The sequence below is a fragment of the Myiozetetes cayanensis genome, unplaced genomic scaffold (genome assembly GCF_022539395.1).
Source record: "Myiozetetes cayanensis isolate MyiCay16 unplaced genomic scaffold, myiCay2020 scf6-25, whole genome shotgun sequence".
In the NCBI taxonomy this organism is placed as follows: Eukaryota; Metazoa; Chordata; class Aves; order Passeriformes; family Tyrannidae; genus Myiozetetes; species Myiozetetes cayanensis.
In genome coordinates, this window is record NW_026087853.1 from 60955369 (window position 1) to 60971409 (window position 16041).

The window sequence follows — 16041 nt, forward strand, 5'->3', positions numbered from 1 at the left end:
GGCGGGCGGGGCCTGCGCCGCCCCGCCCACACGGGAGGGGCCGCCACACCGGCGGCAGCGGGGGGGACACCGGGGGGGACAGCGACGTTACATGTGTGTGACACCGGGTGACACCGGGGGGGACAGCGACATTACATGTGTGTGACACCGGGGGGGACACCGACGTTACATGTGTGTGACACCGGGGGTGACACTGGGGGGGACACCAGTGTGTGACACTGGATGTGTGTGAGACACCGTGTGTGTGTGACATGTGTGTGTCACACTGGAGAGGGTGTGACATTGTGTGTGTGTGATACTGGGTGTGACAGCGGGGTGTGTGTGACACCGTGTGACACTGTGAGAGTGTGTGTGTGTGTGACATTATGGGTGTGTGACACAGGTGTGTGACACTGTGTATGTGTGACACTGTGTGTGTGTGTAACAGTGTGGGACACCGGGGGTGTCTGTGACACTGGGTGTGACACCAGGTGTGTGTGACACTGGGTGTGACACCGGGGTGTTGTGTAACTGTGTGTCAACAGGTGTGTGTGATAGTGGGTGTGACACCAGGGACACCTGTGTTACACCAGACGTGTCTCACTGTGTGACACTGGGCATGTGTGATACCAGGGGTGTGTGTGACACTGTGTGTGTGACACTGGCTCTCTCCCTGTGTGTGACACAGTGTGTGACACTGTGTGCGAGAGACCGTGTGAGTGACACTGGGTGGGTGTGTGACAGTGGGATCCCGCCGCGGGGATGCGGGCTGTGACACCCCTGCAGGCCGGGGGACACTAAATGTCACCCTGGTGGCCCAGGGATCTGCCAGGAAAGGGCAGAGAGCAAGGACTCGCACGGCCCTGGCAGGAGGGGATGGGACACAAGCACAGCTGCCACCACCCACCAGGATGGGGACAGAGGGATGGCTGCTACTGCCACCATAAGAGATGACAGGGGGGACAGAGGAGGTCCCAGCCTCGTCCCCTCCGCTTCCCTCACAGACAAACAACGGGCAGAGCCAACACTCAGGGATTTTAGTTCGTTGTTTTTTTTTTTTCTTTCACTTTTTTTATTCCAAAAATCCACCCCCAAGAAACAAAATATTTCCCTTGGGAGGCTGGGATCTTCCCTCCCCCCACAACAGCCTTGTGGTAATACGTTATGAACAAAGATCCTCTCTAGAAATCTCAGAGAAAAAAAAAAAAAAGGAAAAGTAAAAGGAAAGGCAAACTGAAAATGAACCAAAAGTAACTGCCAAGTAGGTGCCCTCCCTCTGCCCCAGCCAAGAACCCCAACCCCAACTGAGAGAGCGCAAGACTTGGTTTGCTTTTACCCTTAATGCTTACATTTAATTTTAAAGCACAAACATCAGAGATGGACTCTAAATCGCCAACAAAAAAATAGATATTTACAATATTTCTCCGGGGAGGGGAAGGGAGGGAAGGGGGGATCAAAACGAAACAAAAACCACAACCAAACCCTTAAACAAGTTAACTTTGCTTGCAGGAGTTGTCTTTAGGGAGCAGGCTGGGTTGGTTTTAAATCACTAAGTGATTTTATTATATATAATTCTCTTTTTTTCTTCCTTGTGGATTTGCACCACGCCGGGGTGGTGAGGAGGGTTGCACGCCGGCACCTCTGCGGGGCACAGCGGGAAGGGGGTGCTGTCCCCATGGAGGAGGGACCCCCAGAGGGAGGGAGCCCCTGGCCCCTCCAGCCACACCCACCCCCAGCTCTTTTTAAGTTTTCTTTCTTGTTGCAAAACTCAAAAATTAATCCAAAGGAAAAAGAAAAGCATTTAATTCTTCCAACGTCTTCCCTGGGAGCCACCGCCAAGAGAGGCCGAGGCCGAAGGCTCTTCCTCTCACCCAGGGGGGATTTCCTGCTCCGAGCCCTCCGGCAGTGAGGCCACACCATCCCTTGTCCCAGGCACTGTGGGATTGTCCCCTCCGATCCCCCTGTGGCAGCCAGGGACAGTCCCCACACCCGGGAAGGGGGTGGGCGGCCATCTCTCCTCTCTTATTGCTTCTGAAGCAGTGTGGGGGGGCTGCCCTCGGGAGGACCTCCCTGCGGGGCTGGGGACAGGTGGCACAGAGGGGACACCCCGGATTGTGCTATCTGTACGCTGCCAGGGAGAGAGCGGGGTGCTGACACGGGCTGGGGGGAGAGAGTTGGGGAGCGTCCGGGCACAGGCAGGACAGGGAGGGAAATAAAATAGTGACCCAGAAAAAGAAGATTCCAACTTTTTTCCTTTCTTTTTTTTTTCTTTCCTTTTTTTTTTTTGTTGTCTTTTTTTTTTGTTTTGTTTTCTTTTTTTGTTGTTTTTTTGTTGTTTTTTTTAAAGTGCAAAAAGCTCTCTGCTGCCCTAGAGAGAGGTTCTTTGGACCAACCATTCATTGCAAAGGAAAATCGGCAGCGAAAAGGGGGTGGGGGAAGGAGAGGACGATGCAGGGGGGTGGCCGTGCCAGTTCGGTCCCAGGCCATGGAAAAGCCCTCACCCCTCTGGCCCCAGAGTGCTTCACGGTGCCGGGAGCTGGGAGGAAGAGGAGGCAGCTCCTGTCCCCCCATGTGCTCCCTCACCCCTGGCTGATGCTTCCCGAGTCCTCCCTGAGCTCTGGTGTACCTGTGGGTTCTCCCCTGCTCCATCCCCTTGGACAGACGGCGCTCGGGGAAGGCGGATGCTGTCCCAGAGTGGAAGCGAGTTATCCCCCAGCCTCGCCTCCCCGGGCTCTCAAAGCCCCTGCTCCTGCTGACACCCCGGCCACAGGCTCCTGCCCTCGGCCCCAGAGAGCCGCCCGGGTGTGTGGGAGCGGCGGGAGGGGGATGTATCGCAGTCCCTGCAGCCGGAGGAGGGCAAGAGAAAGGGCGTGAGAGCGCTGGGCAAGCACCGAGCTGGCGGTGGCACAGAGGGGTGTGGGGTGTTCTGGCTCTGCTCCCGCTTCCTTGGAGAGACCTTGACCCTTAAGCTTTGTGCTACCGGGGAAGTGACAAGTGTTTCAAGGCAAGGAGACGACGGGGAGGAAGGGGAAAAGCTGGGGGAAGAGGGTGCCCCATTTCTCTGCACAGAGACCTCTGTTACAGGCTCCACCCCAAGAGCGGCCAGCCTCCGGGCTGAGGCTCCCTGCCATGTGCCCGTTCCTCCTCTGGTACTGGCCAGCCTGGCGGGACATCTTCCTCGGCAGAAGTCCCGGGGAAGGAGGAGGAGGAAGGACAGTGGAGCAGCGGCCCTGCCTGCCAAGTCAGGTGGGAGGCAGCGGCAGGACACGGAGGGCAAGGTGGGGAGGTGGAGCGGTTCTCCGAGAGGGGTGGGATGGGCTCTTTTCCTTCTCCTCAGTCTGCCCCGGGGAGGGTCTCTAGCTGATTTTTTGGATCAGCTTCTCATCGGACAGGCAGTAGAGGCTGTTGATGGACAGGTCCGAGATGAAGTGCTCACAGGCTTTGCGGGTGATCTGTTTGCAACCTCGCAGGTCGATTAGGGTGACGTTGGAGATGCGGCGCAGGTACAGCAAGGCCTGGTCCGTCAGCTTATTGCAGCCTGCAGGGAAAGGAGAGCCAGAGTGAGGGGGAACAGCTCCAGGAAGGCAGCACCGAGCTCCCGCGTGGGGCTGGGAGGAGGAAGGTGCCGCAGGACGGCTGGAGCAGCGCACCCACCTGCCATGTTGAGCTCGGTGAGGGAGTTGCGTGTGGAGGAGCCCACGGCGGTGAGGAGGTTGGCCGACTGGTCCGTGAGGTGGTTGCAGTGGCTGAGGTCGAGGCGGGACAGCAGGGGCATATGGCGGATGATCAGGCGCAGCGTGGCGTCGGTGATGTCCAGGCCGGCGAGCCGGAAGTCGATCATGTTGCGGAGTTTGCTGCGATTGTCCTGACCTGCGAAGGGAGAGGAGGAGCTGAGCGTGGACAAACTGCCCTGGTGCACTGGGGCACTCTGGATCCAGCATCACCTCCCTGCTCTGCACCCAGAACGTCACCCTTTTCCATCTCCCCACAACCCCCAGGGACCCTCCTGAGCGACCATCTCTCCAGCCCTGCCTGGGGGCAGCAGCTTACTGGGTTTGTCTGTTGGAGGCGTGAGTAAGTCCCGGATCTGAGGGTCCTTGATTCCTACTGCCCACCGAAGATCGAGGGTCCTGAGAAGGGGGCAGCTGGAGGTACTGAGAGCACAGACCGCAGACCAGGAACAGCCCGCTAGGATGAGGTCTTTCAGGCCTGGTAGGAGGGAGAGAGGTAACGAGTCAGACGGGTTTGGTCAGCTCTGAGGCATCCCAGATCCCAACTTTTTTCCAGGCACATGAGGAAACAGGTCCCCTCCCTGCCTGGGGTGGGACGTTCGCTGGGGGTGAGATCCAGGCACCCCAGGAGTTCCCAAGCTGGCAGGTACCAGGGTGCAGAGCATGTCTCACTGTGCTCCAGTCCTCGGGAAGCCTTGGAGCAGGCTGGTGGCAGAGGCAGAGACCCCTGCCCAGCCCATGCTCACCTGGCAGCCTGTTGACGAGCCACGTAAGCTGTTTTTTGGAGATGTTGGTCCAGCTGAGGTCGAGGCTGACCGGCTGCCTTTTGATGATGCCGCTCAGCGCCTGGGGGGTGATGGACTTGCACCTGCTCAAGTCTATCTTTGTCCACAATCTCTTGTCACAGCACCTGGGGACAAGGACAAGGCTGAAAGTTGAGCCCCATGGGATAAGGGACAGCCAGTGGGTTGCCTGGCTTCAGGGAGGAGCCCAGCCCTGGCATGGCCCCAGCCACAGAACAAGGCTCTCCTCCTGGTTTCCATAGGTCTCCCCAAACATGGGAGGTTGCTGAGGGTGTCTGGCCACCCAGGGCCACCCGGAGCACATTCAGCAGAGTTAGTTTTGCTACCACAAAACAAGACTCAGAGTCACAGCTGTTGATCAGCTTGTCCCCTCCAGGTGCTCCTCCTGCCAGGGCAAAGATTCTAAGGATCCTTGCTCCCAGCAGACAAAACACTCCTCCTGATCCCATCCCACAGCTTCAGCACCGCTCACTGCTTCGCTGGGAGCTGTGGCAGAGCCCAGAGGTGGCAAAAACTCCTCCTCTCCCATGTGGAGACCTGGACCTGATGGCAGCTCAGCTGAGCCCCTGACGGTACAGGCGAGGGGACAGTGTCCTCCAGCCATCACACCACACCCTTCCCACCAGCCACCGATCAAAGCAGGCCAGTCCTTTCCCATCATGCCATCCCTGCTGCTCGGCGGTTAGAAACCTCCCAGCTTCCATTCCCGTCTGTTCCCAAGCCCTCCACCATGCACAGCTGTCCCAGTGCCAGCATTGTCTTCGGGCCTGCTGCCCCTGAGGCACTTCCAGCCAGCAAACCATCCTGCCTCAGCCTGCCTTCCACACTTTCCCTGCCTGCTGGCAGCACAGGAGGCCAGAAAGGGCAAGGACCATCAGGGTAGTGGGTGAGGAAAGGACACTGGCACCTCACAAGGACGTGGTGGGGGACACAGATGCTCAGATCTCCTAGAGGGGACAGTAAGGACCAGTGCACACAGGTCCAAGGGCAATGCTGCCTGGCTCCAGGGAGCGAAGGGAGGGCACTGAGGTGAGATCCCTTCCCTCTGGCTGCCCACCAAGCACGTCCCCTCAGCCCCCCCACGTCCCCACACTCACCACTTGTACCAGGTCTTGCACACCCGCATGCACTCGCAGAGCTCCCTGCGGGTGAGGTAGCGGAAGACGGACATCCAGACCTCTCTCTGCATGCAGCTCTCCTCGTCCTCCTGCGCTCGGCCCCCACGGCCGTTCAGCCGGGCCGCCCCCCCCTCCTCCGCGTTCTCGTCCTCCTCCTCCTCTTCCTCGTCCTCCTCCTCGCCGGCCGCCTCCTCCTCGCCCCCGCTCCGCAGGGGCATCCTGGCGGGCGCGTGGCGCACGACCACGCGGGGCGAGTGCTGCAGGTTGGCGGAGGAGGCCGTGATGGCTTGGAGCTTGGGGACGATCGAGGTGCCGTGGACGTCTTTGGTGGGGCGCTGGAGCGTCACGGTGAGGTAGGAGCCGTGCAGCTTGGCCTTCTCCACCTCCGACAGCTCCTTCTTGCCGCTGGGGTTGTTCTCCTTCTCCCGCACCATGGTTCTCTCCGTGGCCTGCAGCCGCAGCAGCTGCCGCCGCTTGAAGCGCTCGTCCCGGCTGGCGCTGTGGTGGTCGCTGGGGCCGGCGCCGGGGGACGAGCGCGTCACCACGCCCCGCGGGGACGCCGGGTCGTGGATCAGCTGCAGCATCGGGGTGGGAGAGTTGGGCGGGGGAGTCAGGGGCTCCTCGCAGCTCCGCAGGGGCCGCAGCACCTTGGCTTGTGCCGTGTCGTCGTCGCTCTCCTCCACCTTCCGCTTCTGCGGGGAAGGGGGTTAGCAGGGACAGAGCTGTGGTGGGCCTGGGCAATGTTTTCCCTCTTTCCTCTTTCCCAGGGAAGCAACACAGTGCTGGCAGTGCCTGCACCAGCAGTGCCCAGTAGAATCATAGAATGGTTTGGGCTGGAAACAGCCTTAAAGTCATCTCGTTCCAAACCCCTACCATGGGCAGGGACACCTTCCACTAGCCCAGGTTGCTCCAAGCCCCATCTAATCTGGTCTTGAACACTTCGAGGGATGGGGCAGCCACAGCTTCTCTGGGCAACCTGTTCTAGTGCTTCTCCACCCTCTGAGCCAAGAATTTCTTCCTAACAGCTCATTTAAGTACCACCAGGACCAGAGCCCACCCACACCAGGAACCAATGTTCTCCTTCTGCCTTGACAAGAGGGATGTCCCCTGAGGTTGGAGATGGCTTCCATTACATGCCTAACAGCCCAGTGTGTGTTGCAGTGGAATCTCTCAGGATCACAGCTCAGCATCAGTGGGAGCAAAGGGTGCTCACCACAGTACCGGGGGACACACCCCTGTGGGATGCCAGGATAGGATTGTAGAAAGATGTGGGCAGGTCCCCAAGTGCTGCACCCCCCCACAATCCTCACTCTCACTGGTCACTGCCCAACTCATCCCTCCAGCCCACCCTGGCTGAACACATCCCTGGCAGGATGCAGTGGGATGGAGGACACACATTCTGCTCCTTACCTGGCCCTTCTCTGTGTCGTCACCCTGGTAGCATTTGGGGCACTCCCAGCAGTTGGGAAGCTCATCGTTGAGCAGCCCCTCCCCATCCATCTGCAAAGAAAAGGGGAGGGTCAGCAGCGGCCCTGCCCCTGAACCAAGCCCGCCCTGTGCCCAGCACCTGCCCTGCTCACCTGCAGACAGCCAGGGTGAACAATCTCATTGCAGATACAGCACTCCATGAGCTTCTTCTCAAAGTCCTGTGAATCCTCGTTCTGATCCACCTCACCACAAAGTGCACACGTGACCGAGTGAGGCAGCCTGGGCTACAAAGGAAAGCAGGGGTGAAACCAGGGCAAGATGGGACAACCTTCCCGCTTTCCTTCCCCACTACCCGAATCATGGGGAAGGGGCCAGCTATCCCCCAGCAATCAAACTAGGGTAATTGCCCTCCTCTGTCACAGAATCACAGAATTGTTAGGGTTGGAAGGGACCTCTGGAGAGCACTTAGTCCAAACCTCTCACCCAGAGTACGTGACACAGGTGGGTTTTGAATGTCTCCAGAGAGGGAGACCCCATGCCCTCCCTGGGCAGCTGTTTCACTGCTCTGCCACCTTCATGGGAAAGTTCTTCCTCACGTTGAGGTGAAACTTCTTGTGTTTTAGTTTATGGCCCTGACAGGCCACACAGAGCCACTGCCTGACTGTGGGAGGCTCTGAGGGGAAGGCCGAGGCCGCAGACTCACCGCTAAGCACTGCCGGAGGACGCAGGACTGCTTCATGCGGCCGGGCCCGCCGAACTTCTTCATGTCCCTGCAGTAGTGGCACATGCCACACTCGCCCTGCATGCAAGCCTTGCATTTTCGGCACCGCACCCGCCGCCGCCTGGCGCCCGACACGATGGGGGACACCGTGGGCCTGACGGGCGTCGGGCGCGGGGTCGGCTTCATGGTGTGCGGCTTGGTGATGGGGATGGTGGGCAGGCGCACCCGCAGCCGGGCCTGGAGCTTAGACTGGCAACAGAGAGAGACGGGAATGGGGTGAGAGGAGCAAAGCACTGCGTTCTGCTGAGGTCTGAAAGGCTCTGGTCCCTGGATCCAGCACTGTGACCTCGGATACTGTGCTGGAGAACAGCTCTGCTCCCTCAACGCTCTGCAGCCAGAGGAGTCTGGATTGGACACTCCATCACCTCACAGCAAGAGCTCCCCTTCCTCCTACCCCCCATCAGGACTCAATAATGGGTCTGAAAAGGGGTGCTGAGTCCCAAAAGCACCACGGTGTTCCAACAACATCCACTCTTTCCTTCTGAGGCAAGGAATGACAAGGTCCACCTGGGCTGTCCTCTCCATGTGCCACTCAGTGATTCTTGTGGGTCTCTTCCAACTCAGAATGCTCTGTAACTCCTGTCTGTAACCCTGGTCACCTGCCAGCTCTGCACAGGACAGGGCTCAGCTCCGGGCACTCCTTCCCAAGCTCAAGGCACACTGGGAACACCCACCCCCCTGTTAACAGTACAGGTGGGACAGCACAGCTCTTCAGCTGGCATTTGTCACCCTGTATCCCACCAGCCCTCACAGGAGATCTGCTGCTGGCTGCAGCATCCTTCTGGGATCAGCCCTGGTGGGGTGTCCACCACAGCTGAGGGGCTTGGGGAAGGGCAGGCTCCCAAAGGATGGGGTTGGGGATGTGCCAAGCATCTGAGTGCTGCACCCAAAGCATATAGATGTCCCCAGGTCTCTTCTCCCAAGAAAGCTGCCTGAGATGCTTGTGCTGCACAAGGACCAGCAAACCACACTGGATCTCCTTGGGCAGGGCAGGCAAGCAGAGACAGGCACCTCCAAAGGGCAATCCGAGAGGCCTGTTTGTCTCCAGACTCCCAAACGGAGCGTTACCCACCCCTCCCAGAGTGATGGGGTCCTGCTCTTCCCACAGCCTGCCTGTGAGCCCGTCTCCTGGCAGGAAGGAAGCAGTGACCTCGGGGAGCCAACCTGGCAGGCCACAGGAAGGCAGCCTGCAGAGGGGAAGTCCGGCTGCTCCATGCCTCCATCTGCCTGGCAAGCTCAGCGTGGGCTGTGGCCCAGCTATGGGCCCTGGGTTATGAGCACAGCTGGAGAGGGAAGGGCAGAGATGCATGGAAAGGTCCCACTGCTGAGGAGCTGGCTGCTATCTGCAGGGAGCTGCCTCCCTTGGGGCTGTAAGAGCCAAGACTACAGCAGAGTGTGCTAGCAGGGACAGGGACACAAGGGACACGTTCAGCTTGCAGGGAGGGGCTGGACTGATGCCGGCCTTCAAGCCCACCCCTCACATCACTACAACAGTGAGTCCCTCCCCAACACACAACACTCCTCAGACCACCCAGGACTGCCTTATCAAGCCAGAGCTGCTGGGAGAGGAGGATCACCCCTTCCTCCAACAGCCAGGCTCCATGTTCCCTGAGCAGGACCAAAGGGCTGGAGAACATGGAGCAGCTGATCCAGTTACCACCCGTCAGCTGAGCTGGGATAACCAGCATGGTGGGAGAACTCCATTCTGCCAGCAAATGGGTTTGCCCGCGGTGCTGTGGAGGTGGTTGCACCCTACATCCCACCTTGGCACTGCTCCAGAGGCGGGTATGGAAGCAGTGCCACCACACCCCAGTCCCGGGCAGCGACTCAGCCCCACGTGACACCCACCCAGGTCCCCTCCTTACAGCTCTTACCTTATCTCTCTTGGGCCACTGGACGATGGGGACGCCTGTAAGTGCCAGTTTTGGGTCGCTGTTTGCGTATTCTTCCAACAGCAGCTAACGGGGAGAGAGGAGTGGGGGAAAACACAGCAGAGAGACAAAAAGCACAGGTGTGAGCAGAGGGAAACACAGCTCCCGCCAGCGAGGCAGGCTCCGAGCAGATGCCAAGGCCAGCACACTTCAAAGGCGGCTGGGAAGGAGCCCTCCTCTCCCCACGCCCGCCAGCAACCATCCCTCCTCCCCACATGAGACAGACAAGCTCTGTCGAGTCGATCTGCACCAGCGCTTTCATCAACTGCATTTCAGCCCCGAGGCCCCGCACTGGGCGGTGGTAGGGGGAGAGCGCCAAGATTCGGCAGTCTAGGGGGATTTATGGGGGAGGATTCATCAGGATCGCCCCCCCCCCCATCTGCTCCCCCAGCACGGGGCAGCTGGAGGGTGCAGCAGCAGCAGGATGTGGTGCCCCAGCACCCCCTCCGTGGCCTGGCACAAGCTGCCGGGTAGCCGAGAGCTGCTCCCCCGCACTGCCTCGGGGTTTGGCTGTGACTTTGATGGAGAGATCCCTCGGCACCGACCGGACTGGCACGTTGCCCTATGGCGCGACAGCCCCTCGCTCCCGCCGGACCGGGGCTCCCACACTCACCCTGGTCCTTCCGGCCCCCGAGCCCCCCCAGCGCAGACCCCTCCCCACCGAATCTGCCCGTCGCAAAGGTGCTTTATTTACTTGACGTTGCCATGGCTACGCAGGCAGGAGCCTCCTGCCGGCATCCCGGCGGGCGGTGCTTCCCGCTGCCAGGCAAGGCCAGGGCAGGGGGTGCCCGGCGTGCCCCCCACCCGGTTTTTCCGGGTGTCTCAGGAGGCAGGAAGCCGCAGCCTCGCCGCGGCTGCCCGGCAGCGCAGCGTGCCGCCTCCAGACCTTCCGCCTCCCCGGGAGCACATGCCGCGAGGAAAGGTCAGGGCTGGGGGCTCGCACAGGGACATCCGCGTGGGCACCGAACCGCGCCGTCCCCCCTGCCCGGGCTCCGCGGGGGTGGAGGCGGCTCAGGCACGTTTCCAGACGGGGAGCCGAGGGGCTGGGAGGACTCTCGGGGTCCTGAGGCTGCATCTGGCTCGGAGCCGGGGTGGGCGAGAGCCCCCTCGTCCCCTGTGCCCCCTCGCAATGTGGCCGCGGGGACGCGGCCGAGGGGACCCTGCGAGCACCGCGGCCGGAGCGGCGATCGCGCTCCGGGGAAGGGGGAGGTGAGCCCAAGCACCAGCCAGAGACACCCCCAGGGAATCAGGGGTCCCCCCGCGATCCCCTCCCACCCTGCCTGGGACCGGAGCGTCCCCGCGTCCCCTCCCCACGAGCATTGCCAGCCGCCTGACCTTGCGCCTCTGGAGCTGCCGAGACTCCGGGGTGAAGTTTGCCGAGCCCTCTTTGTTTCGGTGCCCGCACTGCGAGGGCTGGGGCCCCCCACCCTCTCCCCGGACACCGCCGGGGGCTGGCTCAGACCCCGGCCGGACCCCCGGTGTTCGGGGACATGGCTGGGGGAGCAGCTGCGCCCCCCGCCCCGAGCGCCCTCGGCTCCCCCCGCCTCCGGCAGCCGCACCGGCGGCCGCGTGCTCCTCCCGAGCCCTCGGGCAGCGGCGGCGGCAGCTTCCTGAGCCGGAGACAATGCTGCTGCGTCACCCACATGCGGTTCCCAGCAATGCTTTGCAACGGGAAGATGGCAGAAGAAAAAGCGAGCGAGGGAGCGGAGGGCAGAGCCGCGCTGCTGCAGCGCCGGGAGGGGCCGGGACGGCGGGGATTGGCGCAGGGTCCGGGCGGTGCTGCCCACCGGCCTCCCCGGGCTCCCTCCCTCCGCCGCCGCAATCCGAGACGCGGGGGCCAGGCTCCCCGGGGCCGGGGACAGCGTGGCACAGAGCCCTCTCCCCGTCCCGCTCACGCCCAGCCGCCCCGGCGCTTTTCTTTTGTCTGCTCCGAGGCGGGTTTTGGATCTGGGAGACCCCAGTGGGGTAAGCGGGGCTTTGGAATGTAGGCGAGGGTGGTCCCCCTCGCAGTCCCCCACCAGGGACTGCACCCCTACCCTCCCGACCCGGCTGGATGAATCGTCCCTGGGAAACATCCCGCCAGCCAAGTTTGGGAGCAGCCGTATTCCCAAAGGCACACCGGGGACCAAACCACTAGAGGGGGACAGATCCATGCCGGGCGACCAAGGTGTCCCCACTCAGCCCCAGCTCCCCGAGACCCCCCCGCAGCTACACACTGCAATTAAAATGGAGGAAACTCCTGAAATAAAGCAAAATAGCGGCTGCTCCCACTCCTGATGTATCCAAAGCATCTGCAGGCAACTACAGCTTTGTGTTTCGAGGAAGCCAGTCACATGCCAACCTGGATCCAGACTGTCACCACCTGAACTGCCAGTGACACCCTAGGGCCCAGGGACCCACAGGCCCAAGTGCTGTGTGTGTGACCAGTGCTGCCATCCCACCTCCCAGAAAGGGAGACCTTCCTGGCACAGCTCACAGGCCACCCTCAACTTCTCATCCATCCATCCCTAAAGGATACAATCCCCATTCCTCACCAAGTCCTCCAGGTGTCCCATTGCCCAGCCAGGTACATGGGCAATGCCAGACCAGAGGCTTTGAGATGAGGTCCTGGAGACAGCATCAGCACTTCTGGGCAGGCTCTCCTTGTTTCTACAATCCTTGGTGCTCCAGTAGCTTCAAGGAAAGCCCAAATGTAATCCATTCATGCCAGGCCACAGGGCTCTGGCTTTAGTTGTCAGACCTGCTCTCAGCAGCCTTATGACCATCCTTCTCCTCTCAAGTCCAGTGGTGGAAACCAGCACAACCCAGAGGGGTCAGAAAGGATGGATGGGAGCAGTTGAAAGACAACAAGAGCTCTCAGAAATTCCCTCTTTGACAGTGATCCCTCCAACGACACCATGCTCAGGATTTTCAGACAATCCCTCCTGCCACAAAGCTGGAAGCACATCTTTGTCACATCCACAGTGCCATGTCCCACCATGTGATGCTCCAGGCTCAACTCATGACAGGATACATACTTTTCCACATGACCCAACATAGAGAGACCCCGAAATCGTGATCACCATACAAGAGGTCGTGGGACAAGGCAGCATTTTCCTGCTCCATGCCTGCTGCCCCGTGCCTGGGGACGCTGGATAGCAGCGGGTGGCAGGAAGCATGGCAGGAAATCTCATCTGAGGGGCAGATCAAAAGAAAACACCACATTCTGACCCTGGGGAGCACAGACCAAAGTGGGGTTTTTCCCAACAGTCCTTAGCCACATCCCAGGTCCATAAATGACCTGGTGCCACAAGGACAGGAACACCAGCTGCAGATCGATGGTCCCAGTTAAAAGATTTAGCTAGAAACATCTTAGCCTTTTTCAGGTTTTACAAGCCAGTCTGTACTGGCGAGTTCCATCACCTCTATGGAAAACAGAAGTTAGAAAAGTAGAGGTTTGCTGTGGTCTGACAAACTTGTCCCGCTTTCTCAGGCACCCTAGGGTTCCTTGAGGATGCCAGTCCCGAGGGACAGAATCCTTCTGAACCTTCAAGGACAGCCAGCTTTAAAGGAGTAAATCCTCAGGGAAACTGTCTGGGACCACAGGGATTGTCACCTGCAGCTCACAACTGGACACAGGGATGCAGGGGGGTGTCACACCAAAACCAGAGGCACAGATTCATTAGCTCCAAAACATTAACAAATTTCTTTGAACAGGTCTCAAACCCCAACACAACACCAACAACCTTGACCGCTCTGCCTTCAAAATGCCCAACACCAACCTCCTTTTCTCAGTCCAAGGGTGAGACATGGTGCTCACAGCTTGAGCTCCTTCAGAGCATCACAAAGGGGCTCAGAAACACATGTGTCACATACTCTAAGGTCACAGCACACACAGGACGCTTGAAAAGCCACAGGAAACCAGAAATGCAGCCTTTAACAGCACCAACACCACCACTCCTTCAGCCAGGACAGCCCACCCCGGGACCCCAGAGCTGGATGTCAGCTTTGATGCAGGCAAGCAGCTGAACAGGTCACCATCAGCAAGTAGGGGAGAAGGTGGTAACTGGTTTTAGGGACTAAAATGCACTTGTGGGGAATAAAGTGAGGCTGATGGTCTCACTTCAGTGCTGAAGGGGCTAAAACACCAAAGCTCATGGGGTCAGCTCAACAGGTCTGGTAGACAAAGGGAAATAAAACCTCAAACAACCCTCGCTGGCCTTAAAAAATTGACTCATGTAACGTCAGGTCACACCCTGGGCAAACAGTCCAAAGAAACAAGGCCAAATCCACCTGGGCAAGGACAGAGCTCCAACCATCAGAGTCCACAGGCAGAACATGAAGGGAACTGTATCACCAAGGAGCACTTTGCACTGACACCCACCAGGGCCCCAGCCAGGGCCCAGAGGGTCCACAGAGGGGTCTCAGCCATGCTGGCTGAGAGCAGTCACTGCTCCTGCTACCCTGACCCAAAATCCAAGGGTGTGACATCAGCCTCATGCAGAGGAAGAGGAGGACACGGAGCCTGCAGACACATCACCCCCTGCCCCAGGACAGGTCAGGGTCAAGCCTTTCCACTTCCAATACCACAATGAAGTGGACGCACCCCAGCACCCCATCCACCCAGTGGATGCATCCCCACCAGGAATGCCAGTCCCTGTGGCTGCTCGAGGCCTACCTTGACGTCAGCGATGAGGGCATCCTCGTCCTCGATGCCGGTGGGAACACACTTCTTGTGCAGAGGGAGCGACTCCAGCTTGTCCACGAGGCAGCGCAGCCCCTCCAGCTCGAACTGGGTCAGGTGCACCTTCCTGTTCTTGCGCGGGCTGCCCCCGCTGGGCTCCCAGGCCTGGCCGTTCTGGGAGCCCCGGCTGGAGTCGGAAGAGTCTATGGATGGGGTCTTCTTCAGACCCGGCAGGCTGCTCCGGCAGCTCCTGCCCAGTTCGTCATAGTCCACACTGGCACCGTTGGCGATGGGGCTGGTGAGGATGGACCTCCTTGTGACCGGCCGCCTGGGCTCCTTCCCTGCTGCGTCCTCCTCCTCGTCCTCCTCCTCCTCCTCTTCCATGTTCACCGAGTCCGAGGAGCTCAGCTCCATGTCTGTCATGATGGAGAAAGAGTGAGAGCACAGGATTCAGCTTCTAGAGGAATCCCCCCAGCCACAGTGGATAAATATGGGGACAAGGCAAGGGGAAAGGAGGGGACACCTAGCAGCTGGAAAAGAACAGCTAAAACTCCTTCCCATTCCTGGCTTGTTTTGTGGGAATGCAAGGCACCAAATATGGAAAAACATCCCAGAGGAAAAGACAGCAACACCCTAGACTGAATTTCATGGAGTCCTAGAATAGTTTGGGAAGGGACCTGTACAGGTCATCTTGTCTAACCCCTCTGCCGTGGGTTCAGGCATTTTCCACTACATCAGCTTGCTCAAAGCCCTGACCAATCTCATTTTGCTTCAGAGGGCTTGGGATCTCCAGCCACTTGGTCCTGTGAGTGACTCAGGACCTTGATCCTACCTTCATGACAGGAAAAAGAGGATGTGGACTCACTCATGACTGTGAGGTCTCTGAACCCTTGCAAGTAACTTTGACAGAACTTGAAATCCTGCATGTAGCAGGCCCTGATCAGCCAGAGACCATTCCTGCCCCAGAGCCCACAGCACTGTGGTGGTCACTGCAACTTCCCTCCACCTCTAGTGTGACAGGCTTTGTGTGTCCCAACAAGGCCAGGAACTGGTGTGCTGGTTTTGCAGCTCTGAGGAACCTGGGCTGTCACAGGGGTGAAGGAGGAAGCAGAAGTCTGGCTGGTTTTGGCTTCTTCCTCAAAGGAACACCCAGCTTACCACACTGCTGAGCCAGTACCCCAGCAGGAAGATGTAAGGAACCAGTTTGATAGGGGTGAGGAAGGAATAAGGGCCGGGCTTACCCATACTGAGCGATTCCTTCTGGAAGTCCTTGGTGAGGTGTGAGCGGCTGGTGATGCAGTACACGTAACGCTCCAGCACGTACCAACACATCTCGTAATAGAAGGGGTAACGAAACTTATTTGGGACCTGCAAAACAAGGCAAGAGGGTCTGCTCAGGCCTCCTTCACCACCACTGCACTCACAGTTCTATTACTGCTGCCTCAAAGCAGAGCGATCCCCTCTGGAGACAGGAAACCCGTGTCCAGGTGGAACAGCATCATTCCTGCTTCTGGCGGCCTGATGGGATTTTCCTTGTAAAAGGCTGTTATCAACAGGCAGGGCACAGACCCGGCATCACTCACCTGCCAGGCCATTAATATTTCATT

At 59.3% G+C, this 16041-nt stretch overlaps 1 protein-coding gene across 2 annotated transcripts in view; it reads right to left on the reverse strand.

Moving 5' to 3' along the window:
• Positions 1–1050: 1050 nt before the first annotated feature.
• The window catches only part of KDM2A (lysine demethylase 2A), a 35013-nt gene continuing 20022 nt past the window's right edge, over positions 1051–16041 (reverse strand). The window contains exons 11-21 of one of the 2 annotated variants that reach the window (XM_050335194.1): positions 15676–15802; positions 14429–14850; positions 9715–9798; positions 7763–8029; positions 7212–7343; positions 7042–7131; positions 5611–6323; positions 4457–4620; positions 4030–4188; positions 3634–3849; positions 1051–3517 (exon numbers count right to left, since the gene is read on the reverse strand). In XM_050335194.1, the coding sequence (XP_050191151.1) occupies positions 3336–3517; positions 3634–3849; positions 4030–4188; positions 4457–4620; positions 5611–6323; positions 7042–7131; positions 7212–7343; positions 7763–8029; positions 9715–9798; positions 14429–14850; positions 15676–15802 (2556 nt within the window). In that variant the 3' untranslated portion in view covers positions 1051–3335. Of the gene's footprint in view, positions 3518–3633; positions 3850–4029; positions 4189–4456; positions 4621–5610; positions 6324–7041; positions 7132–7211; positions 7344–7762; positions 8030–9714; positions 9799–11106; positions 11234–14428; positions 14851–15675; positions 15803–16041 lie in introns of those variants that run through there. The other variant, XM_050335195.1, reaches the window with a different exon arrangement.